A 24713-nucleotide genomic window follows, 5' to 3' on the forward strand; every position below is an offset into this window, starting at 1 on the left:
AATACGCATTTAGCCTTTTCTTGTCGTCCATTTCAGCAAATGCTGTGAGTGTGTGTGCCATGTGAAAGCGGATTATATCACGGCTTTCGGTCTTCGGTCTTCAACATCACACAGTTGCTTATTTGTGTGCGAAGCCAAAGTTCAATTCAAATTGCAGTTCTTTCAATTTTATATTTTTAGAATTTTTTTCCGCCTTGGGGAAACATTTTTATGTGATTCCGTTGCCGGGCAACTCCCGGTAGCAAAGGCATTGGCCATTAGGAACCATTTATGGCTTGCAGATAGGAATTTCCTTTTTAGACTGTCACATCGATGGGAATCTCTTACGGGCGAGTGCTTGTTTTTTTTGAAGTCCTGCGATAAGTGGACCCTTTTTGGGAGTGTTTTTATTAGCCCCCGGGATGCTTATCCTGCCCACATTTAGTGGCATGTAATTTTCCAGCCCTCGAGATGAACCCATTTGATAATCAGGGACTGCGGTATCTTATTTTTACCTTGCGGTTGTGGCGGTTGTAGCGATTGTAGCGGTCGTAGCTTTTAAGCAGATGAAAATGTGAAAAGCGCTTACGTTCTGGGAAATAATAAAAGTGGTTCATGTTTTCGTCTCTCCTTAAAGCCTTTTACTTTGGCGACAAGCAGCAGCGCTTACTTTCACATGTCAACGTGTGGTGGTGACACCTTTTTTCCCAATCCCCACCTACATTGTTGCTTTTTTTTTCGGTTCGGTTCGCTTCTTTTACTGCTGTCAAGGCAGATTTTCTTTGATTTGACAGGGGGACCAACATAGGCTCACCAAAACTGAGGGCAAACACACGTTGTGCACACAACAATGGCGACGGATAACCCACTGTTCGTATACGTATTATTGTGTTGACATTTTCGGCTTGGCCTTGCATTTTCCCATGTTGATTGCAATTGTTTTTGTTTAGCTTTAGCTTACTCGGGCCTTCGCATTGCGTATACGCCGTGTGTAACGTGTGCAATTGCTTTAAGCATCCGTGTTTGGTTTGTGTTTATCCTGCTGAAACATCTGCGCTCGGGGCTGATAAATGAATAAACATTCCGCAATAGATTGAAGTGACAATGGCTGAATGCAATGCAATTGGGATATGCAAATTTCCAAGGATTAAGTGATTGAAAGGCCCGAGTTCGCTGTGTGGCACGTGCAAAACTATAAAGCCAAAGCAAATTAAAGTTTATCCAAATATATTGATTTCCAGATGCCAATTTAAATTTCGCCAATGAATCGCACTTTGTTGCCAATCAAACCGAAGGTAAAATGGCCTCGTTTCGGAATATATATTTCTAATGATGAGCCAAAATAGAATGCTTTGATTGCTGACGCGTGCACAGAGATCTGCCTCATTAAAACAACACCTGTGGGGCAGTGCCACTCGAATTGCAGGTCATAAGCCCACGTGGCGTATACGCTATTTGACTCTGGGTTAGAGCAAACACAGAACGGTTGAACAGTTGAAGTGAGCTACATTTTTGCCATCATAATTTCATGGAAAATCTCTCTGTACCGAGAAGAGCCCTCATTTTAGCCGGAACATTGATTGAACAAATGTTTACATCGAAAGTTAATTAATTAATTTAAAGCATCTGACAATGGCCCATGACAGCCGGGAAGTGACAGGAAGTGGCCGGGAATTGCCATTCAATATGCTAATCGAATGCCGCACGAGCTTTAATTAACCATGAAAAGCATTTTCACGGCCTGCCTTTGGTTTTCCCGGGAAATGTGCGTGGCCTTTAATTACGGGTTGCCCAATTTAATGTATGGATAAACCCATTAAGGGTGGCGTAAATCTTATTTGCCAATACAATCCTGGACCAACTGAGTGGGATGTGCTGAGTAATTCGATGCGGAAGCGAAGCCAACGTCCTTCGGCCGCATTCGTTTGCCCACCATTGATTGATGGTCGAACTGCTTGCTGGGGAAAAGGCTATTTATAATATGTTTATTATTTATCATGCATGCTAATGCCAAGATATATAAACACACATCCCTCTTTATTGGTCCTGCCTGTTTGCTTATGAAATTTGATTGAAACTAATGGACGCCGTCGCCGAATGGCGAGTGGCATCCGCAAATGTCACCCAAAGGACACGTAAAAGCCATTCAAATATGAAAGATAACTCAAGTCAAGGTTTCCAGGCATTTAATTCGGAGGAAAGCAGATAATAGGGATAAGGGACTTTTCGTTTCAGAGTTTCATAACCAGTTTTAAGTCCTTAAAGCGCATTGCAAAGCCCCAACTAAATAAGCTTATTTCTTATGCTCACGCGCCATGAAAATTCCATTTGAAGGCATATCAATTGTCAGCCCCGCTTAAGCTCAAGCACTTTGAGTCGATTTATCATTTATAGAAAATTTCCCTTCTAAGTCAGGAGTTTTCCCCCTCACTTCCCCTTAAAAGAGGTCATCTTGAGTCGGCTAAAATGTCAAGTGACACTCGCGCAGTCAGCCAAAAGTTTTGACAGCGAAATTCAAGTGCAAACACACCAGCCGACAAAATAAACAAAAGCGGAGCAACTAAAATTTAATATTGGGGCTATTCTAATGAAAGATCAACAAACAAGCAGTTAAAGTTTGTTTTTTCTGGGGTGAAGCTATTATTATTATACCAAAATTAGTTCACTCGGAAATAGTTTGAAAATAATTGTTTCTGTTCTGGTTGGCAAAAGTTTTTTATTAAATTTACTTAGCCTAACTAGCCTTTATCATTATTTAATTGATTCTGCACACTAGTTTTTTGCCTTGCCCTTTTTCAGCTATTTAGTCAATTAGTGCTAATTGAATTAAATGCGTAAAATACCTGGCTAATTGAGTTAAATTGTACGGCTCAGGATTTCTATATCTCAAAACTCTATTCATTGAGGTTTTCATATTCATGGCTGAAATATTAATCGCGTTATACCAGACATCGCTTGGCGGATTTATTTGCCCGCGAATTGTTGTCATGGCGACTATTTCAGCTGCGGTCTGTCTTATACCCCTTACGAAATTGGGTATATTGGGACTTTGTAACAAGTTTTACTTATATTTCCCCAAATCGAACTGGTTAAAGGAATTCGGAGAGGGTAGTACGTAGCCCAGCCAATGAATATTGTTATTTGCTTTTATTCATGTCATACAGAATGCGGGTGTATTGCCAATTAAAAATCTCGTAAAGTGTAAGAACAACACGAAATGCTTAAAGGCCAGGCAAATAAATTGAATTTCATACAATCTTAAAGGGAAATGTAAAAGGTAAACAGCTCCGCTCAAGAGCAGGAAAACAGTTCCCTTTTTTGTCGGCTCTGCAAATAAGAGGGGTCTTATTTGGGAAACGGAATCTCTTCACAAAAAAGACCTCAACCCTTTTGTATGCTAATACAGTGAGCAGACTGAAAAAGGTCAGATGTTTGCCTTTGTTTCGAGGAGCGCGGTTTTTGCTTTGAGGCAGCGCCCGCGTTAAAAAGAGGCTCAATTAAAAATGGCTTAGTGTTTCTGGAAAGCAGAGCAGCCTCCAGAGGGCCTATCGCTTTCACATATGCGACATCTGCCTAATTTCCATCGAATCCCCTCCATATATTTTAACGCTGAGGTGTCACGTAAGCCCACAGCTTTCGGGGGGTCAGAAGATTGATGTCTGGGCCTTGTTCCACATAATTTACTTGCTCGATTTATTGCTGACAAACGGCTTCACGCTAATGCGAATGCTTTGCCGACTTATGTCCTAATTATTTTGGCCTCAATATGTGTCTGCTGAAATTCCCCTGAAATCCCTCAAAGTCGGAAGTTCGACTTCTGTTTGTCGGCTTTAAGTCCTCGATATTCGGAAAGCTGTTTATAGTTTACACTTGGCAGAGTTCTCTTATTGCAGCCAGTCATTTGTAAGTCCCCAAATGACCATTAAGCGCTGGTACTTATGGCCTGTCCCTGGGGATTTAAATTCTGGTACAGATATGACTTCTTGAGGATAACAAATTTGATGTTCCAATTAAAGTTCCTCTTGAATAGGCCTCAGGAATTTCGTTGCCAAATTGTTTTCATCATTTAATATTCATTAAGATGCTTACATCTTTTATGGCATCTCCCCGGAGCGTGAATTAACTTCATTTGAATGCTAATTTTCTAATTGAATGTATATGGACACGTATCCATGAGCGAGTATGAAGAGCTTTAAGCGAGCACACGCACATAAATCTACATAAATTTCCAACTGACTTTCATCTCGATCCTTTCCCTGCCCCGACCACGCTGCGTATACGCAATAAAGCGAGTGACAAACTGGCTGCCGTTCTCGTCAAGCGTCAAGTTGCCCAAAAAGTCTGTTTACTTTAGGGCCTTTTAAATATATAGCAGCCATGCCCACTTGTCATATGCTATAAATCAAGTGAGAGTCCAGAAAGTCTGCGAAAGGCAGGAAAAGTCCTTGGGCCCCAAAGTTGTCTCAAATCTGTCAATATTTTTCGTGAGTAAGAGGAGAAGTTATAAAGCTGCTTTAAAATTTAACATTTAATTTAATCCGAGGAGCTCAATCTTCTGAGCTTGACACACAGAAGTTTTAGATTACCATTGTGGTGGGGAAACTTGGCTCGATGCATGCTCCGAAAAGTTGGACATCCTTTGTTACACTTCCTGTTTCCTGTTGTTTCTGCGGCAAGGCAGCGGCGGTTGTCAAAACTTTGCATCTTTCCAGGGCTTTCACTTCCATCAAACATGCATGTGGCTATATATATACTCGATTATACACGAGTCCAAGTTCGATGGCCACCAATGGCAGCACGCCAGTCAAAGTGTCCAAAGTTGCGGGCGCTGAGAGCGACAGGAATTTCATTTGATTTCCCTTATGCTTTAATTGAATTTTCACTTAAGCAGTCAAGACGCTTGGCAAATATTGCCACTGCCCGCCGCACTCAAGCGCTAATGGAAAACTCATTATCCATGGAATCGAGAGTCAGGGAGTCGGGGGGTCGGGGAAAGGAGCCATCTTAGCAATTAGATAGAAAGCGTGCGCGTTTCAGCCTCGTGAAAGTGAGCTTATTGTCAATTGTGTGGGCGCTGCAAGGACCTGGTAGCTGCGAACCGGGATCTGGGATCTAGGATTGTGGTGCACAAAGTATATCCCTTAAGTGCCACATAATGGCAACTTTAAAGAGCCAACTGCTGGCTGTTGATAAAGCCGAAAGTAATTCCAGGGATTTGCAACGCGAGTGCTGCATTTGTTTCAGCCATTAATTCCTCGAATGCAACAAACCAGAGGTATAAGCTTACGAATATATATATATTTTGTTTTTGCCTAACAGAAATATGCTGTTTTAGAGTCTGTTGTTTTATTTTACAAATTCGCTTTAATCCACAAAACCCTATACAAGAGTAATTACACCTGCATTCCATGGCTTCTAAATCAATTTCATGCTGGGCGTGGAAATGCCTTTGTGAAAGGCAGAAAAAGGCTGCCAAGCGTAAAGATTGCAATTACATGACTGCAACAAAATATTTGCCAAAAATTTAGGTTTAATAAAAACACAAATTTAAAACGAAAACCATTTAAACTGTTAATCATTTATGTTTGCACAGGAATTTACTGGGAAATTTGATACATATATAAGTGATTTTATCCTGCATTCCTCCACTTAGAAATCCATTAAGTTGGTTTTTTCTAACTTTGTGGCCCTGACCAAAGTCCAGATATTTTTGGTTTGTGGGGGGGTTTCGAGGGGCATGTCATAGAAATGTGCGGAATCTCGCTGCCTGTGGCAATGTCAATATTTGGGCGACTTTTCACAAAAGTAATAACAGTTCTGCTGACTCTTTATGTGGGAGTTACCATAGCGTCCATGTGTACATACCTTTTGACCCTGTCTACTCATGTCCTGTTAAAAAAGAAAGAAAACAAACAAAAAGCTGAACAAAAATTTGGTTGCTTTTTAAAGTACTTTAAAAAGTTATAATACTTAAATGTGTTAATCTTAAAGTACTTTAAATAGCTAAAAATTTAAAAGCTGACTATAAATTTTACAAAAAATATCTGAATTTTTGGAAGATCTTGAAAAAAGTTTTTATAAACCACTTTCCTTCTTTATGATATCAATGTTTTATTAATATATAAATATTTTGTGGATTGAAATAATAAAGCTAAGGTAATAAATCAAGCCAAGAGATATTTAAAATCATATTTAAAATAAAATGATTGATTTTTTCCCAGTGTGACAGTAGCAGTTGCACATTACAGCCAGGAAGCTGGACAACAGTTTGCGGATTGTGTGGCTTCTCCAGCAGAGACTCGACTCTTTGTCATCGACGGCTGGCGGGCAGCAGGAGCAGCTCAGTCAGCTCAGTCCCTAAACCAATTCATCCGCTCGAAGGCAGCGGACCGGTGTCATGTGTCCCTGCAACTTCACCTGGGGGCTTAATTAACAGGGCCAATTTCGCCCGGTGATTAAGTGCCATTTAATGAAGCTTCTGTTTTGGCCCGATGACGTCTGTCGTCCGTCGTCCTTTGCAGGACCTGTGTCAGCCGAACGTAATGGATTGCAGTGGATGTAACTTTGTTTTGCCATCCGGAGGTTTTTTAATTAGGGCTTTAAAGCATAATTTGAATATTATTAGACGGCAACTAAAACCACTTAGCCCGCGTTAAATCTCTCTGACCCTTTACGGGTCTGTCAGCTATTTTTCCAAAAGCTAATTAAGTCTTAAAATCTCATTTTTTCCCTTGGCCTCTTGTTGTTTTAGGGTTATTCTGACCGCCGGCTCTCCGGCCGGCTGAAGCTTAAGCATTTGAATAATTATTTCAAAATGTCTGACAAGGGGTAAGGTCATCTGCTCCATTGACTGAGTAGTTTGGCCTGACAAAGCACTCGAGCTTAAACTGAGCTCACATCCTGTTGCCATTGTGAAGCTCTGGGATTTACTCAAGGGGTACAGGAAAACTTCAATAACTTAACCTTTTTGTGCCACTTTGGAGAGCTAGCGTTTTGACCTTACTCCTTTACTATTAGTTTCCTTTGATTTTGAATGTTCAACTAAATTTAAATAAATAAAAATCATTTCAATTTTTCATATACCAATTTTACGTCGGTTAATAATTCTTAAAACTCTCAGTACCATGTATAAAAATCGTTTTAAGAAATATTTTCATAAAATTCCCAAGATTTCGTTCGTATTATAGAAATTGTACTTTCCTTTATAGTTGGTATTGTTTGGATTCAGATTCAAGGACCTTTATCACTCTCTGAAATCTGGTTGCATCCCCTGTTTACATTCAGTTGCTTCATTTCCGAGAAGCAAATGTGTGAACTTAGCTTTAGGTGGAAAAAGGGTTATTGCCAAAGCCTGGTATGCTTCCTGAAAATCGTATTTCCTTTTATTCTGCCATCTCGGGTCAAACAATTTGTAAAAATATCTGAACTCTTGCTTAAATCTCAGCCGGGTATTGGGTACGGGATATTGGGGACACGAAACACGTAACGTTGGCTTAGTGATGAGATGCACTTGCATCACTGCAATGGGCTGGACTGGAATCCAAGGTTATAATTGGTATTCGGGCCAGTTGTTCTCCATTTGACTGCTCCGAAGGGTGGCCTAGTTGGAATGTTATTTTCATATTTAGATAATTCAAAATGGGAACTAGGGGAAGGGTGCATTTACCTGTTCGGGACTGCTGCTCCTCCTCCTCGGTGATGGTGGAGAAGTTGGTCAGCCGCTGCGAGGTTATCAGCGGACTGGCTGCACCGAGCATACGTCGCCGCTTCCCATTTCCGCTTCCGGTCTCCAGCTGCTGCAGCAAACTATTATGCTGCTGACGCGCTGGCTGCGAATGCTGCTGCGATTTGGCTAGCTTCTCGGCCGCTGTGAAGACCACAATAGGCTTGGGTTTGGAAAAGGAGGCACACGGTGTTCAAGGGGGGAGGGCAGGTAAGCATACTTGGGAGTGGCACAACACATTCACCGAATACCTACCGATGCCGCCGAGTTCGCCTGTTGCAGCTCCGCTCGCTGGGAGCGGAATGTCTGGTACTGCGAGATGACGCACAGCAGACAGTAGAGCTGAAAATGCAAGTGATGTGTATGGATAAGTAACTATCTATTCGACACTCTTAAACAATGGGTCTTTAAACATGATTCCTCGGACTAAAATCAAAAATAATAATACTAATCATAGTTTTCGATTTTTAACAAAACTTGAAACTGGCAAGATTAATATTTTAATAGAACATTTGGAAGAAATACATTTTCCAAATAAAATACAATAATAGATGTTTATGCTTCCAATATTTTGTTATTAAAATATTCTTAACTTATGCTTAAGCGAAAATAATAAATGTTTAAAGTCATTTGTAATTGGATGCTATAAACACAAAATTAGCATATAAATTTAAAAACCTGTTTTCATTTTAATAACCAATTTGACGTAAAATGGATCCTTTTAATAAAAATTTTAGTTATCTTAAAAATACTAGGCAAATCAAAACTGGAGGCCATGGTGTTAAACACAAAATTAGCATATAAATTACAAATGCAGTGGGAAGTTGCCAATAAACCCGTAGATATGATTGCTTTTTCAAGCGTTGGGAACTCACATTGAGGCACAGAAGGAAGAAGTCCATGGTGAAGATGAAACCGACAATCGGATCGAATTTGACGCGGCGGGAGAGGGACAGGTGCACCAGGTGGCAGACCTCGATGAGCAGGTCGCCCAGCATGAAGCAAATCCAGGGTATCAACAGATGGCGCTTGCTCTGCAAATTCAGCCGGAATGGAGGTGGTGCCGGTAATTGAGGTGGACAAAGGACGCCCCAACGCACTCACCTGCTGGAGACCCAATATCAACAGGACCGAGGACAGGACCATCAGTATCGAGCAAAAGAGTAACAAAACGTTGAATATCACAGTCACTGCAAAAGGCATAAATCACACGTAATTGAGTCGCATGCAGGGAACCCAAGGATGGGATGGCTAGAGTATCCTTCGGTACTACAGCATCCTTCGAGCGTCCTCACCTACAGTCACATCGCCCTTCTCCAGCAGGCTCTCGCCCATCGGCTGAGCCCGGTTCCCCAGCAGAAAGTCCTGCTCCTCGAACAGGTAGAACAAAAACATCAGCGTCGAGAAGCCAAAGTAAACCTGTGTGGGAAAAAATACAAGAAACATTTAAGGGGGTGCACAGAAATTACGGCACACATTTGTTATGCGGAGGAAAAGCCCCGAAAGTAGACCCCCGCCTTCCCCGAAAATCCCCTTCAAGTGACAATTGAGTGCCGTAATTGTTTAGGCAGCATGCAACTCGACTCGGTAATATGTTTGCTAAGGTATTTCCATCATTATAGCTGTGAATCATTCTAATTTAGGGCTTTTTGACAGCCTTTAATTAAGAAAACGTAATATAACAAGCTCTTTAATGGGACAGGGAATTATTGCGTGACATTAAGCTCGAAATTCATTGTGAAGAAAAAGTCGAAAATACTGAGTTTGGCTGAAAGTTAATTTTAACTCTGAAATAATAATAATTTATAAAATAAATATTGATTTTCCACTAAATAAATAAATAAGAATACATTTTTAAATTGTTTTGAAATGATAATTTTTTGATTTTTTAGTTTTCTATTTTGTCTCAAGGACACTTTTGATGGAAGTTGCCAAAGTCAAGTTCAAGGGTTATTACCACCTTACTGAATTAATTGTTAAGAGCAGCTTTTTAATCCCACATATTATATCTAGGTGCCCTTCTGGGTATTAAAAAAGTAAGTTTCGACTGCTTGTGCTTAAAAAGTTTCGAATGGCCAAAAAACTTTGCTCAACTGTTTGCCGTTTGGCTGAAAAAGTTCGAGGGAATTTTGATATATTTGCCTGGCTTCAGGCCACATCTTATCTTCGGGAATTATTCATATACCTCGTATAACCTACCAACGTGTAGATGGCGCAGGCAAAGCTGCCGCTACGCACATCCTTCCAAAAGCAACAAGACTCCAGGATGGCCATCTTTCAGTAGCTCACGCCTCCCAGATGAACATTCCAAGCACGCTGACACAAAAAGGATTTTATATATATATTTCTTGATTTTTTGGGGGAACGGCAGCCGCCACTTTCACTTGACTTTCTACACTTCCACCCGCGGGTATTCCACTTTATCTCTCGTTTCCCGCCAAACGGTTAATTTGCTTGCCTTAGTTGTTTTTCTTTAGCCAAGTTTTTATTTGGCACTCGGCGGATAAATATCTAGGATATTTTGTGGCTGGCTGCGGGACACTGACACATAATTCCGTACACGAGACGCGCAGATTTATGACACTGATTTATGTGGCATGACCGGGCATATTTATGTGGACCGAAGTGTGGGCTCCGAGGACGAGGGACTCCGACTCCGAGTAGAACCGCCGTCATTGAAAGTCGCACCGAGACTGGCTTAGCGCCTCATCGAAGGCAACCGCATTGGTTTCAATTTCGAAAGGTTCGCACACATTTTATGAATGAAAGTTCGAAAGTGGCTGTGGGGTTTGGAGTTGCGGGGGTTCCACGCATGCGCCATCTGGAGGAAAACAACAGCAACAGGCAGTTTAAGGATTCCTTGCATCCTGAAACCTGCGGCTGGCCGAATTTTCATGCAATTAGCCACAAACTGTGTTGGCTTTGCCAATACCACAAATTACTGCTGCGGATTAGTTCTCGATTGGATTTGCGTAAGCCTTTAATTAACGTGGAAAGTGCTCGGCGGGCGGCCTCTGAGACGAGACAAGCCAACAAACCAACCGCAGTGGCGGAATGATGGCGACGTGCAGTCGGAGGATGGAGTCCAATGACAATGCCCATTTCGTGCTCCAGTTGCTGCCACCGAATCGGAAATGAAGGCGAAAGTAGCCAAGGCACTGGGATGGAAAAGCATCGAGTCATCATGGTAAGAGAATAGCAGGAATTTAACAAGTCAGAGCTGATTAAATGGTCTAAAAAGGGATTAATGTTTGAGCCATGATGGTGATGATTTGCTATGGTTTTCGATTCTTAAATACTTTGAGAAGCTACAAAAAGCAAATGTGTCAATAAGTATTTAAGCTTACAGATCAAAGTATCTTTTTTTTAAGGTTTAATTATTTCTAAAATTATTAAGAAGTTAAATTAGATTTAAGTCCTTGATATATGTCTTATACAGCTTTACAATTTTTTTGCAAAATTGCAGAAAATTACTATATTGGCAAAAAAGAAAAAAATCAAGTGTTTCTCGAGATTAATGTCATTCCAGCTGCCTAATAATGAAAAGTAATGTCTTTATATATTTTTCAAAATTCTTAGCTTTTGTGCAATATTTTTTCTAAGTTTATTTTATTAGTAAACTGTACATTTAACAATTCAAATTTATAGTTTTTTATAACTCGCTCTTTTTACAGAAATTTCTTTAGTCAGGGAGCCAAGATTTATTAGTCATACTTCTGTTTTAATATGGCGAATGACGAAAATCGAAATGGTTCGTTTGAGGATAATGACAGGCGTAAGAGTGGACGAAAGGAGCAGGGAATACAGTCAGAGCCTAAAAAGAAGTAAGAAATAGTGATATAACCAAGAAACTGCAATACATTTCTGAATTCAAACAGAAAGTATTACGCGGAGCCTGAGAAGGTGGACACAGGAGTGCAAGTGAATGAATCGATTGATCAGTTTAAAGTAAGATATCTCGACGACGATGAAGAAAGTTCGCATATCTCGACGTGGGAAAGGCCAAGATCGGAAACTTCATTACCGCGAAGATCCTGGGAGACGGAGGACTATTTAGATTTCGATGACCTGCTGCCGTTGATCGGCCAATTCGGCCGATACCAGTGGACGCTGTTCCTGTTCATGATCCCCTTCTGCTTCATCACCGCCTTTGTGTATCTGGGCCAGATATTCATATCCCTAACTCCACACAAATACTACTGTTTGGTGCCCGAACTCGAGAACAATCCGAGTGTAGAGCAGCGCAAGCAGTTGTCCATTCCGCGGGAGAAGGATGGCTCCTACAGTCGCTGCCGGATGTACGACACCAACTACACAAGGATCCACTTTGCGGAGGATCAGAGCGTCTATATCAACACCTCGCTGCCCACGATTCCCTGCCAGAAGGGCTATGTCTTCGAGCAGGACGGCAGGTCCTTCGAATCGGCCACCATGGAGTTCGGCTGGCTGTGCGAGAACGACAAGTACTCCACCTACGCCCAGGTCATCTTCTTCCTCGGCTCGATTCTGGGCGGTCTGTGCTACGGACACTTTGCAGATCACTGTGGTCGGGTGGCCGCCTTGGTCAGCAGCTGCTTCCTCGCCCTGGTCGGCAGTCTGGCCACTTCGCTGTCCACGAACTTCTTCGCCTTTGCCATTTCGAGATTCATAGTTGGGGCCTCTTACGACACCTGCTTTACGATGGTGTATATTTTGGGTAAGGAAATAAAAATATTAATAAACTAAATTTGAAAAAATATATATTTCATACTTATTTTATTTCAATAATATTATTTATTTTAGCTAATTGTGAATAAACATTTATTTCAAGATAATAATCGCAAAAACAAACAATTTTTGAACTTAGGAAAATTTGCTGACTTTTTTTCTTTATTATTATGTTACTTTTTTCCCTAAAAAATTAAACAATTTCATTCAAAAATGTAAAATAAACTTATTTGTTGTTTTTTGTTGGTTATGTTACACACAAAAAAAAGTATGTCGTCAATATGTGCATGTAAATTTCTGTTTATGCAAAACCCATATCGTTTTTACATGAAAAACTCATTTCAATATGGTCGAATTTACCTGGCCCCATATCAAGTTAAAATTGATATTACATAATGTAAAATTGATCTACGTTTCATATCGATTTTTTTTTAGGTGTAGAACATTTTTGTTTTTTTGTTTTATAATAGGTTTTCTTTAATATACTTTTTTTATATTGATTAAAACCACCTCTGTAATTTGCAGTTCTCGAGTATGTGGGTCCCAAGTACCGCACCCTGGTGGCCAACTTGTCGCTGGCCCTGTTCTATTGCCCATTCACGATGCTGATGCCCTGGATAGCCCTTGCGGCAGGAAACTGGAGGAGGTTCTCCGCATTGGCATCCCTGCCCATTATTCTCTCAATGCTTTCCTTCTTTGTGCTGCCCGAATCTGCACGGTAGGTAATTCCTTTAGCAAAAAAATTATCCCATTTATCCAGGAATTTTTCTCTTTTCTTATCAGCTGGCTGGTGTCGGTTGGTGAAATCGACAATGCGATGGAGATATTGAGACGGATGATCTTTGTGAATAAGAAGTTTGTGTCGCACCAAGTATTAGCCATTTTCGAGACGAGCTGCACTCAGTTCTACAAGGAGGAGCTCTACGGGCGCGACTTTACAGTGTGTTCGATATTCAAGCGGAGGCGAATGGCGCGCTATATGATCCTGCTGATCCTGATTTGGATGGCCATGTCCCTGGTCTACGACGGACATGTGCGGGCGGCTAGTGTCCTGGATACTGAGGATATCTTTGTGTTCTTCACCATCGCCTGTGCCACTGAGTTGCCGGGCAATATCCTGGTCATTCTCACCTTGGATCGCTGTGGACGTCGCTGGTGCTCCTTTGCCTACACCTCGTTAAGTGGAGTCTTCAGCTTGGTGGGCGCGTGGTTGAAGAGTCCCATGCATATGAGGATATCAGCGCTGGCCGGGAGATTCTTCGCCAACATGTGCTATAACATCGGGCTGCAGTGGGCAGCTGAGATCCTGCCCACGGTGGTGAGGGCTCAAGGGGTGGCCTTTATCCACACAATGGGCTTTGTCGCGATGCTGATGTCCCCGCCGGTGGTTTACCTCGCCCAAGTGTCCTTCTCCCTAATGCTAATCGTTTTGGGAGCCCTGGGAATTTTCGGCGGACTTTTGGCCCTCTTTTTGCCCGAAACTCTAAACCACGATCTTCCGCAAACCCTCAGCGATGGAGCGGAATTCGGAAAGAAGCAGAGGATATGGCATATGCCCTGCTGTGGCCCCGGATCAAGGAAATCCCATCCCCGGCACACGTGGCACCAGGGCTCCAGCTTGAGGACCTTGTCGAAGGAGGAGTTCCGCTCCAGCCGGATGTATCGCAAGTCGAAATATGCGCCCCAGGATCCTAGTCCATCGCCCAGCGATTATAAGGACATCGAGGAGAGGGAAATTCATACGCATAAATACGGAAACAGATGAGAATATAAGGTCTGATTTCTAAGAAACTTGCTAAGCGGGAGTTTTCTTGAGAACATTTTTAAAGTTAACAAATAATATATGTACATTGTACAACTTTTACATCTCACTAAGTAACAAATGAAAATACTTTTTCTACTTAAACACAACTTTTCTTAGGGGAAGCTTCTATTTCCGGGAACATTCGTTCTGTGGAACCTTGTTAATTAATTAACAGTGTGCCAACTTTCGTGCCGAATGCTTTAGTTACGGGGTAAATTCTGGGAACATTTACTTCTGGGCAAGAAATTTACTCATTCGCTTTTGGCAGTTGTACCAGGAAGACCTTTTTCCAATGCTCGGCAGGATTGCTTTTTTCGTGAGTGTGGTATATGTGGTTCTTAATACATTGTTACTACGCTGGGCTGCTGAGGAGCTAGCATTAATATTTTTTGACGACGAGGAGCACTTTAATGAAACGTTGGCCGAACTACTGAAGCCTCGATATGTGGGCAGTCCTGGACATTCCGAGGTTCGTGACTTTATCGAGAAGGAACTGGAGCGTATGGGCTTCTCTATTCTGCGGAATGACTTCTACGAGGGAGCTAATTTCACCAATTTGGCAGGCTTTTGGAATATGGAGGCAGAGCAATTTATGTTGCTAACCTGTCACTATGACAGCAAAGAGCCAAAGGATTGGGACAAGGATGATTTCCTCTCGGCCACCGAAGGCGCTGTTTCTTGTGCCATTCTTTTAAATATTGCAAAAACTTTAGGTTTCTTTTTAACAGAGCAGCTGAACAAAAAAAGTGGCATGGGTTTGGTTGTAGGTAGATATGAGAACGCGTTTAAACTTCACAATTAAGGAAAAGTTTTTCAAAGCTTATCTTCTTCGATGGCCATAATTCTTTGACGGATAACGATGATGAAAATGGACTCATTGGTTCAAGGCGCTTTATGGAAGATGATATTATACCTGTGGAGAACATGGTAAGTATATAAGGGAAATGGGAAATTTCATAAAAATATTGTAATTACTAGTAATGGTTTTTTACAGGCTGTTGTGCTAACCCTTGGCTATATTGGTGCTCCGAATCAAACTTACTTGAACTACTTTGAAGCTACCGAGGATCTACACAATCTGGTTGCTGATATAGAACTTGAGCTTCGAGAATCTGGACAACTGACCGACTGCCATTTGTTGTTCCAGAAGAAGAAACAATATGAAAATGATCTGCTTGACGATCATATTATATTTCATGAAATGGGTATTATACTTATTTTTCATTATTTTAAAGATATTAATATTTAAATAATGCCCAGGTGTGCCAGTAATGCATGTGGCTCCACAAGAATTGCGAAAGGTCCTTTATAAGGCAGCTGATACTGCAGACAGCTTACACTATCCTACCATTCGTAATACGATAAAAATAATTCGCAGATTCGTGCATGATTTTTTGGAACAATGGGACTCCTACACGGCTATTAAGGATAATTTTGTTTCTTATCCTGATTTAGATTATAATTAAACCATGGTATTTATTTTTAAAAAATGTTTTTGCTTTAGTTTTTATAAAACTTTGTTTCAAAAAATAAGGTAGGGGTTATAAAAACAGATTTTTCTTTTAAAGTCCTTTGTAAATCTTTTTATTTTTATAAGCCTAGGTAGGTGCAAAATATAAAAACTTTTAAAAAATGAATGTTAACTTAAACAAATTCAAATTAAATTAAATTAAATCTTTTAAGTTAAGTAATTTTGTTGACTTGTTTCTAGGGTTAAGACTAGCTTAATCACTACTAGTCATTAGGGCATTGCAATTAAGTTAATTATTATTATCAGATCGCTGCGATAACAGCGCACTTTTCCCCAACAACCGTTGGCTTGAAAGCTGTTCTGTGCGAGATCTCTCGCAACATGAAACCGACTCTTTGAAAAACTCTCTCGAAACCAAGGCCCAAAGCTTTCGAAATGATATTGCCCGCCAAAGAGACAACGGAAAACGAAAACAAAAGCCACCAGCATCGTAATCACAACAAAAACTACGGTAATCATCGATTTTTCAGGCGTCGATCGCGCTTTAGTGCGTCGCCAAGCTCCGAAGCGTAAAGATGGGGATCGGTTCCGTGATTTTTTCCGCCGCCGGCCTGCTGCTCCTCCTCTTCCCGCCCTCCCAGCAACAAGCTCCATCGGGGAACGTAAGTCCCACCCGCTTAAAAACAATCAAGACCATTGTGACTCACTTGGGAAATCACAGCAGATGAAGTGTCCAAGAATAAAACCCATCTATATTTTTTGAACCAAACATTTCAGATTGGATCCCAGTGGCGCGACGATGAGGGGCATTTCAATCGCACCCTGGACTCCATTTTGGTGCCACGCGTCGTCGGCAGTCGGGGACATCAGCAGGTGGGTGATAAAGTTTGGAACACAAATAATTTGGTAATATAAAATTAACATCACGCACAGGTGCGCGAGTATCTGGTACAATCGCTGAACGGCCTTGGCTTTCAAACGGAAGTGGATGAGTTCAAGCAGCGCGTTCCAGTTCTCGGCGAGCTTACGTTCGCCAATGTTGTGGGCACCATTAATCCGCAGGCCCAGAACTTCCTGGCTCTGGCCTGTCACTACGACAGCAAGTACTTCCCCAACGATCCGGGATTTGTGGGGGCCACCGATTCGGCGGTGCCCTGTGCAATTCTCCTCAACACCGCCAAGACCTTGAGCGGCTATCTGCAGAAAGAGTTTCGCAATCGCAACGACGTGGGACTTATGGTAAGTTGTTTTCATTATAAGAGACCTTGGTTGTCTAACAATTTTCCATGAGAAAACTAGTTATTTGTTTGGTATTTCCCTAAGAGAATATTGATACAAATTCTGAAGTTATAATAAAGTTCTTTCAATTCTCCAGCTCATTTTCTTCGATGGCGAGGAGGCCTTCAAGGAATGGACCGATGCCGATTCCGTCTATGGCTCAAAGCATCTGGCCTCGAAGTTGGCCAAAACACGCAGTGGCTCTCAGAGTGCCAGCCAAGTTCAACTGGGCCCACGCAATATAGATCGAATTGTGAGTCAATGACCTTTGTACGAATTATCAGCTCGCTAAAACTTAATCAATAACAGGAAGTGCTGGTGCTGCTGGATCTTATTGGGGCGCGGAATCCCAAGTTCTCTAGTTTCTATGAAAATACCCACGGACTGCACTCCAGTCTGGTGCAGATCGAGAAATCCCTGCGCTCTGCTGGTCAGCTGGAGGGCAACAACAATATGTTTTTAAGTCGTGCTAGCGGCGGTCTGGTCGATGACGATCATCGCCCGTTCTTGGATGAGAGTATGTTTGATCAGCTTTGGTTATATCCGTAATTACCAAGTGTTTTTCAGATGTTCCTGTGCTCCACTTGGTGGCCACTCCCTTTCCGGACGTTTGGCACACTCCGCGCGACAATGCCGCCAATCTGCACTGGCCATCCATTCGCAATTTCAACCGTGTTTTCCGTAATTTCGTTTACGAGTACTTGAAACGCCACACGTCACCAGTGGATTTACGTTACTACTGAGAATAGTTTTCGGTTTGTCTTATGTCTAAGATTTTTATTAAGCATAAGTGTAAAGTGTGTTTGTTTTCTGTTAATTAAAAAGGTCCTAAGGCTTGCGAAATCCCTTTTCTAGCGACGCTTGCGACCGGCCTGAGCCTTCTTGCCCGGAGCCCTTTGGCCGTGATTGCCCTTGGACTTCTTGCCCACCGCCTTGCGACTGCCCTTGCCCTTGGGCTTCTTGTTGCCCTTTTTCACCGGCTCATTTTCAGCCTCTGCCTCGCGTCTGTTGGGGAAAATAAAGGTATTACATGCACTGGATTTAAGATTAAACAGGGGCTTTACTCACGCCAGGCGGTTGTCTCGCTTCTCCATCGATATCGCCTTGCTGACGTCCAGCTTGGGCTTCTTGTTCAGCACGCTCTTGATGAGATCCAGGTTGGCCTCCTTCTCGGGCGTTTGTGTGATATGCGACTGCTTGCGCTTGCCGCCCGGAATCAGCTCCTTGATGCCCAGACCGCGTGCCTCCTTCTCCTTGGGCAGTTTGTTTTGGAATTTCCCCACCGAGGCTGTCGAAGATTTGGCCACAGTGACGGCAGTTAGCAGCTGGCTGGAGGAGGCAGCCTCGGGTCCCAGGTAACCGCTGCGCGGCATGTCCAGCTTCCTGGCACGCACAATGTTCTTCATGCGCTGGATCTCGTTCTTGGCCACCTTCTCGTTGCGCAGGTCGATCTTCTTCTGGAACATGTCCGTGTTGGGATCGGCATTCTGCGGCACCTCCAGCACCCAATCCTTGGCCTTCTCGGCCTCGGCGCGCTTGAAGCCATATGTGGGCACCCATTTCTATAAAAGAGATTTCAGGAATCAGACGGGATACTAGGATATTAAGGGTTAAGAAAGCTAAAACTTGCATCCATGGTCTCGTCGTAGGTCTTCTTCTCCTTCTTCTTCTTGCTGATGCCCTTCTCCTTGGCGAACTTCTCCCATTTGGTCATGGGCCGCGGACCAGGAGGTTTCCGCAGGCGAGGCAGTACAGTGGTGGGTTCCGGCAGCTTGGCCACAATGCTCTCGTCCACTCGCTCGGTGGGCAGCTCCCAGATGGCATTAACCAGCAGCTGGGCATTGTCGCGCGTCAGTGCGGTCAGGTACTCCTCCCTGTTGTCCCTGAAATTGATCGGAGTAAGTGAGAAATTGGTGATCCTCGCCAGATCCTCTTCGCTTACCTCAGTTCCCGGTCATCGAAGTCGTTGGGATCTGTGATCAGCAGGGTGCCGACGTCCAGGCGACATTCCAGATGCTTCTCTACTGTGATCGGCTTGTATTTGTCCAATTCCTTTTGGTGTTTCGCTAGAACTTCCTTGACAACATCCATTTTGTGGGAATAAACAGCAAGGCAAAATTCAATTTCAACTTTTACACGTGCTGCCTGGTGTGGCAGAATACCCTAAAATATACCAAACGAGAAAAGTGAACGCCTAGCGCAGACTCGAACCTTGGCTTCACAGTTATCGGACAATCGGCGGTAGATTTGAAAAATCGTGTAACTATCACTGATCAGCTTTTATTATTTGCTTCCTACAACTTAACGTCCAGCGCTTTTCCGCCTCCTCCAGCGTGTGTGGCAGCACAGTGTTCCTGGTCTCTGGGAGGACTACTATAACTACAGCTCCGATCAACGAAAGGAAGGCGATTATAAACATCGGCAGAGAGTGGTAAAAGTGGTGGGTGTAGATCACAATGGGGGATATCAGCGCACCAACCTGACCCATCACATTAATGACAGCCAATCCCTGGCCGCGTAGCACAGTAGGCAGGATTTCAGAGGCCCACTGTTGACCCACATTGTAGACGATACAGACGAAAAATCTGGCGCAGAGTGCCGCTATCGTTACGTTCCATTGTCCTTTCAGTAGACCAGCAAAGAGGCTACACGAAGCACAGAGGAGCATCGAGGCGATCATTGTGGGCTTGCGTCCAACTCGATCGAGCAGCAGAATTGGAACAATTCCAGCCGGCAATTCAACGAGCGAGGCGACGGTAAAGGTAATAAAGACATCGGTGTCTAATAAATCGACCACCCGCACATGAGCATCGTAAACCAAAGCGGCAATCATCCAGGTTATAATCAATATAATCATGACCACAGCCCTGCGAAGGGTCTTGAAAAGATCCAGGCAGGTGTATTGTTTGTTTGATTGCTCGTCGAGGAATTTCAGTTCAAAGCATTGCTGCATATCTGACCATTGCTCCTCGGAAATGGTTTTTCCATTGGTCTTAGCCGCCTCTTTTAGGACCTGTATTGCCCTCTTGATTTTCCCCACCGATACAAGCCAACTGGGATGAAAATACAAAGTTATATAGTATTCAGATACTTAATTATTAACTAACCTCGGTGACTCTGGCAGAAGCCAGCTCATCAGTATCATTAGTACCACAGGCAGTGTAATGGCCATGGTATAGTATCTCCAATTCCCACAAGCATAGGCCACCCAGGGAAGAGTACAGGCGCCCAAGGTGAAGAAAATCGTAAGGGGTAAGTTCCCAACCAGAGTACGATATTTGATACCAACGTTCTCCAGAGCTGTTTTAGAATAAAATTAAAATTTAAAATATTTCAACGAATTAAAAATTAAAATTGTTACAGTATATATTTTAAATTTATGTATAAAAATGTTCCAGAATTACCTAGAATAAAAAGAGCAATAAAGCAGGTGTTCAATGCCAGTCCCGCCACAAATCTACTGACAGCAAAGCAGTAAAAATCCTTGCACAACGCACTAATGCAACCGCCGACCATGGCGCAGATATTGGACAGGAACAAGGCCACCAAGCGACCCCAGTGATCGGTGACGTATCCGAAGAGAAGACATCCCACAATGGAGCCCATGAAGAAGGTGATTACGCTGTAGGTGCTGAGCTCCTTACTATCGCACACCCAATTGTACTCGATGGCTATGGACTCGTAGGGAATCGCCTCACGGTCGTAAATCCAACCGTTGTTGCATGGTATCTTCGTTCTAGTCACATTATCCGACTTATCTGATTCGAAGGGCACATCGTACATGAAACATGTCTCAAACTGGTCATCATTCTTTATGGGTATTCCCCTCTTTAGTTGCTCCTTCATGGGCAGATTCTCCAGTTCGGGAATCCTGCACCAGTGATGTTTGGGCATCAGAATCATGAATATCTGGCCAAAGTAGTTGAATGAAAGTATTAAGGCGGCGGGCATCATGCAAACTAGCAGTCGCTTCTGAAAGGCTCCAAACTCTCCGATAATCGGCAGGAAGTCCTCGTACTTTTCACAATCTCTGGGCGGCATTTTTATATTGAAGGCGGTAAATAACTTTTAAAACAAAGGTGAGTTTTCCGCCAATATATATCGATAGTTTCCAATAACTTCTTTATTGTCGTGAGGTATTTTTCCAGCCCTGCCTGTCCGGTCACACTAATCACTCAAAATATCGAATACTCGATAAACCCCGACAAGTGCCACCTCTAATTTGCGCGCGAATTCCTTTTAATAAATAATGGATGCAGATTTGCTGCCGCTGAGAAAGCGAATAACAAACACCTTCAAGCTATGTGGCTTCCTGATCCGCTCCGAGAACAGTTCCTACCTGGCGGAGCAGCTGCTGCCTTTCGAGGCCGCCGAACGGGACAAATGGCTGACGGTGATCACCGAGAATCTGCAGAGCCAGAAGCTCCTGACGCCGCATGTGGAGCGGGCTGCGCTGGAGAAGGCCATCAATGAGCTGAACCGCGTGGGCCTGGACGAAGGGGAGACGGTGTTCGCCCTAATCGACGCCTTCACTGTGCCCCGCTTTCGGTACAACCAGCGGGTCAAGAAGTTCGAACTGGACACGCAGCCTCGCCAGCTGCTCACAGCTCCCCGCATGAAATCGGACTACATGCAGCAGCGTTATGCCATGTTGCTGCAAAAGACCCTGCGCCACGACCTCTTTGCCCCTGCCGTCATCCAGGATGGCGTGGGCGCCGACGCCCAGGCCAAAAAATTCAAGCTCCAGTTCGCCGAGAACCTGCTGGCCACCTCATCGATCAAGGAGGCCGTCGTTCTGGGTCTGCTCACCCAGCTGAAGGAGGGCAAGTTCTATGTGGAGGATCCCACCGGCTGTGTGCAGTTGGATCTCACGGGCGCCCGTTTCCATGCCGGCTTCTTCTGCGAGGGCTGCTTTGTGCTGGCGGAGGGCAACTACAAGGATGGGGTACTCAAGGGTAGGTAAACGGAATATATAGAAATCGAATTATATAGAATTATAATGTATATCCCCCAGTTGATGGCCTGGGCTTTCCGCCCGCGGAACCTGCCACCAGCAGTCGCGCCTTCTTCGGCACCGCCAACTCCTGGGGCGGTGAGTCCGGCAAGCTGCTGAAGTATTCACCTAGACTCCAGGAACTGGAGCGCACCAACACGGAAACGACCATCGTTTTCCTTTCCGATGTCCGTTTGGATCTTCCTATTGTGATGGACAAGCTGCGCCAGCTGTTTGTGGGCTACGATTCCTGCCCGCCGCAGGCCATTGTGCTAATGGGTCCCTTTACGGCCAGCACAAGGAATCATCACGAGCTAAGGCATCATTTGGATGCATTGGGTGGCCTGGCCGCCGGCTGCGAGCAGCTGAAGAAGCAAACGGATCTGATACTCGTACCCTCGTCGGAAGATCCCACGGCACCGAATATCCTGCCGCGTGCTCCCATTCCCGAATGCCTGGCAGCGGGACTGCTGAAGGCCTGGCCGCGCACCCAGTTGGCCACGAATCCCTGCCGCCTGCAGTACTGCACACAGCAGATAGTCGTTTGCCGGCTGGATTTGATGGCCAAGTTTTGCCGGAATACCTTGCATTTTCCGGAGGATACTTCCCAGATTGAGCAGCATTTCGCCAGGACGATTGTGTGCCAGGGTCACTTGGTTCCCATCCATCCGATTGCCATGCCCGTGCACTGGGACTACGATCCCGCCCTGTGGCTGTATCCTCTGCCAGATCTGATTGTTATGGGAGACTCCTGTCAGAGTTTTAGCAGCAATCAACACGGATGCACTGTCCTTAATACCGGTTCCTTTGTCAAGTCCAAGTTCGCCTTTAAAGTGTACATACCCGCCACGCGAACGATTGAGGACTCGGAGATTCCCGACGATGTGGAGTAGTTAAGATAGCTATAGTTAACAAGAACGTAAGTTTAATAATTAATTTAATTTAAATGGTTGCCTGTTCTACTTATTTGGGAAGGAAATATGTTTTATATCTAATCGTTTTATATGAAATGTCGGAGGATACCTAAAAACTCATGAACTCTTAAACTCTTCTACTTGTTCGCAGGACTGTTGTTCCTTTAAATCTATTCTTTTTCAGGTTTGAACTTAAATCTTATGAAAACTTACAGCAAAACTTTAAAAACTAAACTATTTAAAAATGTGGTGGCTTAAAGATTTGGTAAAGGTTATTGAAACATTGAAAAATTTAATTTTTTTATAATTTAATTTATTTTTATATTTTTTTATACCCTTGCAGAGGGTATTATGATTTCAGTCAGAAGTTTGCAACGCAGTGAAGGAGACGTTTCCGACCCCATAAAGTATATATATTCTTGATCAGCATCACAAGACGAGTCGATCTAGCCATGTCCGTCTGTCCGTCTGTCCGTCCGTCTGTCCGTCTGTCCGTCTGTCCGTCTGTCTGTTTCTACGCAAACTAGTCTCTCAGTTTTTGAGCTATCAGGATGAAACTTTCCCAAAAGTCTTCTTTCTATTGCAGGTAGTATATATGTCGGAGCCGACCGGATCGGACAACTATATCTTATAGCTCCCATAGGAACAATCGGAAAAAAAAAAACTTTAAAAAATTCTAGCTTCGGTGTTTTTTGAAATATTACCTTCTACTTTTGGGGATGTTATTTTTTAAATATATCTGAATTTCGAATAAATTATTTAAAAAATCGGACTACTATATCATATAGCTGCCATAGGAACGATCGGAAAATTAATGGAAAAGTAATAGGAAATAAATTCTAGCTTCTTTGGATTTTATTGTATTATCTTCTACTCTAGGATATGACACTTTTTAAATATTTCCGAATTTCAATTTTAATTTAATCAAAATCGGACGACTATATCATATAGCTGCCATAGGAACGATCGGAAAATTAATGGAAAAGTAATAGGAAATAAATTCTAGCTTCTTTGGTTTTTATTGTATTATCTTCTACTCTAGGATATGACTCTTTTTAAATATTTTCGAATTTCAATTTTAATTTGATCAAAATCGGACGACTATATCATATAGCTGCCATAGGAACGATCGGAAAATTAATGAGAAATATTAGAAAATTGAACATTTTTGCGATTTGTTAATTAATAGGAATGATCTGCAAGGGTATATAAGCTTCGGCTGGCCGAAGCTAGCTTCCTTTCTTGTTTATAAATAATTTATGTATATTTTCTGGTAGGAAAACCCCCATCAATTGGAAGCCTACCGAATACTTTTGAAAATCCCAGCTACTTAACGACTTGAACATAAACATGTTTCGGGGACTTAGCATCCTCCGGCTTCACATGTTGCTTGGCCAGCCTGCTCCTCCCGGATTCTCATTCTCGCCGCCTGTGCGTGTGTGCCTGTTCCCTTGTGATAAGCGGCCCAGCCTCATCATCATCACCGCCGTCGTCGTCGTCAGTCATCATATGCGCACAGCATGTGTTCCACAATCGTCTCCTGGCTTCTCGGCTGACGCGCCTCGCAATCTGCTTTCTACGGCGACCGGGGGTTGTCTATTACTTTTCATGACTTAAAGCCGATTTGGAAAAATATTGTTACTCCGAACGATGCTGCTGCCCACTTGGAGAGAGAGAGAGGGTCGTGGAAATTCAATTTCCCAGGCTGGCGCGCTCTGCTCCTCGGCAGCTGAAACGGCAATTTTGATAATGCGTTTGACCTGAGGACATCGCTGGCCCCCATTTGCTATTTGCTGTCACATGACCAGTTGCCGAATCGTTTTTTAAGACATCATTAGCCGGGT

At 43.2% G+C, this 24713-nt stretch overlaps 7 protein-coding genes across 8 annotated transcripts; 4 read left to right on the forward strand and 3 right to left on the reverse strand.

Annotated features, from left to right (window-relative positions):
• Positions 1-7337: 7337 nt before the first annotated feature.
• Positions 7338-10983, reverse strand: LOC108067702 (uncharacterized). Its single transcript, XM_017156842.3, has 7 exons — positions 9902-10983; positions 8998-9121; positions 8807-8892; positions 8578-8736; positions 7958-8044; positions 7646-7865; positions 7338-7579 (listed from the first exon to the last, which is right to left on the reverse strand). Exons 1-7 carry the CDS (start codon positions 9974-9976, stop codon positions 7473-7475), a joined length of 858 nt encoding a protein of 285 aa, XP_017012331.1. The 5' UTR covers positions 9977-10983; the 3' UTR covers positions 7338-7472.
• Positions 10984-11259: 276 nt separating this feature from the next.
• LOC108067693 (beta-alanine transporter) lies at positions 11260-14183 on the forward strand. Its single transcript, XM_017156834.3, has 4 exons — positions 11260-11526; positions 11581-12398; positions 12935-13127; positions 13193-14183. The coding sequence occupies exons 1-4, from the start codon at positions 11429-11431 to the stop codon at positions 14172-14174; spliced, it is 2091 nt and encodes a 696-aa protein (XP_017012323.2). The 5' UTR covers positions 11260-11428; the 3' UTR covers positions 14175-14183.
• A 301-nt stretch (positions 14184-14484) lies between these two features.
• LOC108067709 (glutaminyl-peptide cyclotransferase) lies at positions 14485-15694 on the forward strand. The gene is made up of 4 exons (XM_017156862.3): positions 14485-14976; positions 15033-15140; positions 15208-15418; positions 15474-15694. Exons 1-4 carry the CDS (start codon positions 14506-14508, stop codon positions 15677-15679), a joined length of 996 nt encoding a protein of 331 aa, XP_017012351.2. The 5' UTR covers positions 14485-14505; the 3' UTR covers positions 15680-15694.
• A 505-nt stretch (positions 15695-16199) lies between these two features.
• QC (Glutaminyl cyclase) lies at positions 16200-17805 on the forward strand. The gene is made up of 6 exons (XM_017156977.3): positions 16200-16346; positions 16462-16557; positions 16618-16923; positions 17060-17215; positions 17272-17479; positions 17530-17805. Exons 1-6 carry the CDS (start codon positions 16260-16262, stop codon positions 17703-17705), a joined length of 1029 nt encoding a protein of 342 aa, XP_017012466.2. The 5' UTR covers positions 16200-16259; the 3' UTR covers positions 17706-17805.
• On the reverse strand, positions 17725-19134 carry LOC108067777 (ribosome biogenesis regulatory protein homolog). The gene is made up of 4 exons (XM_017156976.3): positions 18905-19134; positions 18593-18845; positions 18031-18524; positions 17725-17967 (listed from the first exon to the last, which is right to left on the reverse strand). The coding sequence occupies exons 1-4, from the start codon at positions 19051-19053 to the stop codon at positions 17814-17816; spliced, it is 1050 nt and encodes a 349-aa protein (XP_017012465.1). The 5' UTR covers positions 19054-19134; the 3' UTR covers positions 17725-17813.
• Positions 19135-19217: 83 nt separating this feature from the next.
• Positions 19218-21003, reverse strand: LOC108067663 (solute carrier family 22 member 7). Its single transcript, XM_017156801.3, has 3 exons — positions 20367-21003; positions 20070-20262; positions 19218-20015 (listed from the first exon to the last, which is right to left on the reverse strand). Exons 1-3 carry the CDS (start codon positions 21001-21003, stop codon positions 19229-19231), a joined length of 1617 nt encoding a protein of 538 aa, XP_017012290.2. The 3' UTR covers positions 19218-19228.
• A 23-nt stretch (positions 21004-21026) lies between these two features.
• PolE2 (DNA polymerase epsilon subunit 2) lies at positions 21027-22902 on the forward strand. 2 transcript variants are annotated; one of them, XM_070214374.1, is made up of 3 exons: positions 21027-21041; positions 21111-21917; positions 21977-22874. In XM_070214374.1, exons 2-3 carry the CDS (start codon positions 21212-21214, stop codon positions 22846-22848), a joined length of 1578 nt encoding a protein of 525 aa, XP_070070475.1. In that variant the 5' UTR covers positions 21027-21041; positions 21111-21211; the 3' UTR covers positions 22849-22874. The 2 variants fall into 2 exon arrangements, with proteins under 2 accessions (XP_070070475.1, XP_017012306.2); XM_017156817.3 differs by lacking the exon at positions 21027-21041 and having other exon boundaries at positions 21977-22902.
• The last annotated feature ends 1811 nt before the right edge of the window (positions 22903-24713 follow it).

The sequence above is a fragment of the Drosophila takahashii genome, chromosome 3L (genome assembly GCF_030179915.1).
Source record: "Drosophila takahashii strain IR98-3 E-12201 chromosome 3L, DtakHiC1v2, whole genome shotgun sequence".
NCBI classification, from domain to species: domain Eukaryota; kingdom Metazoa; phylum Arthropoda; class Insecta; order Diptera; family Drosophilidae; genus Drosophila; species Drosophila takahashii.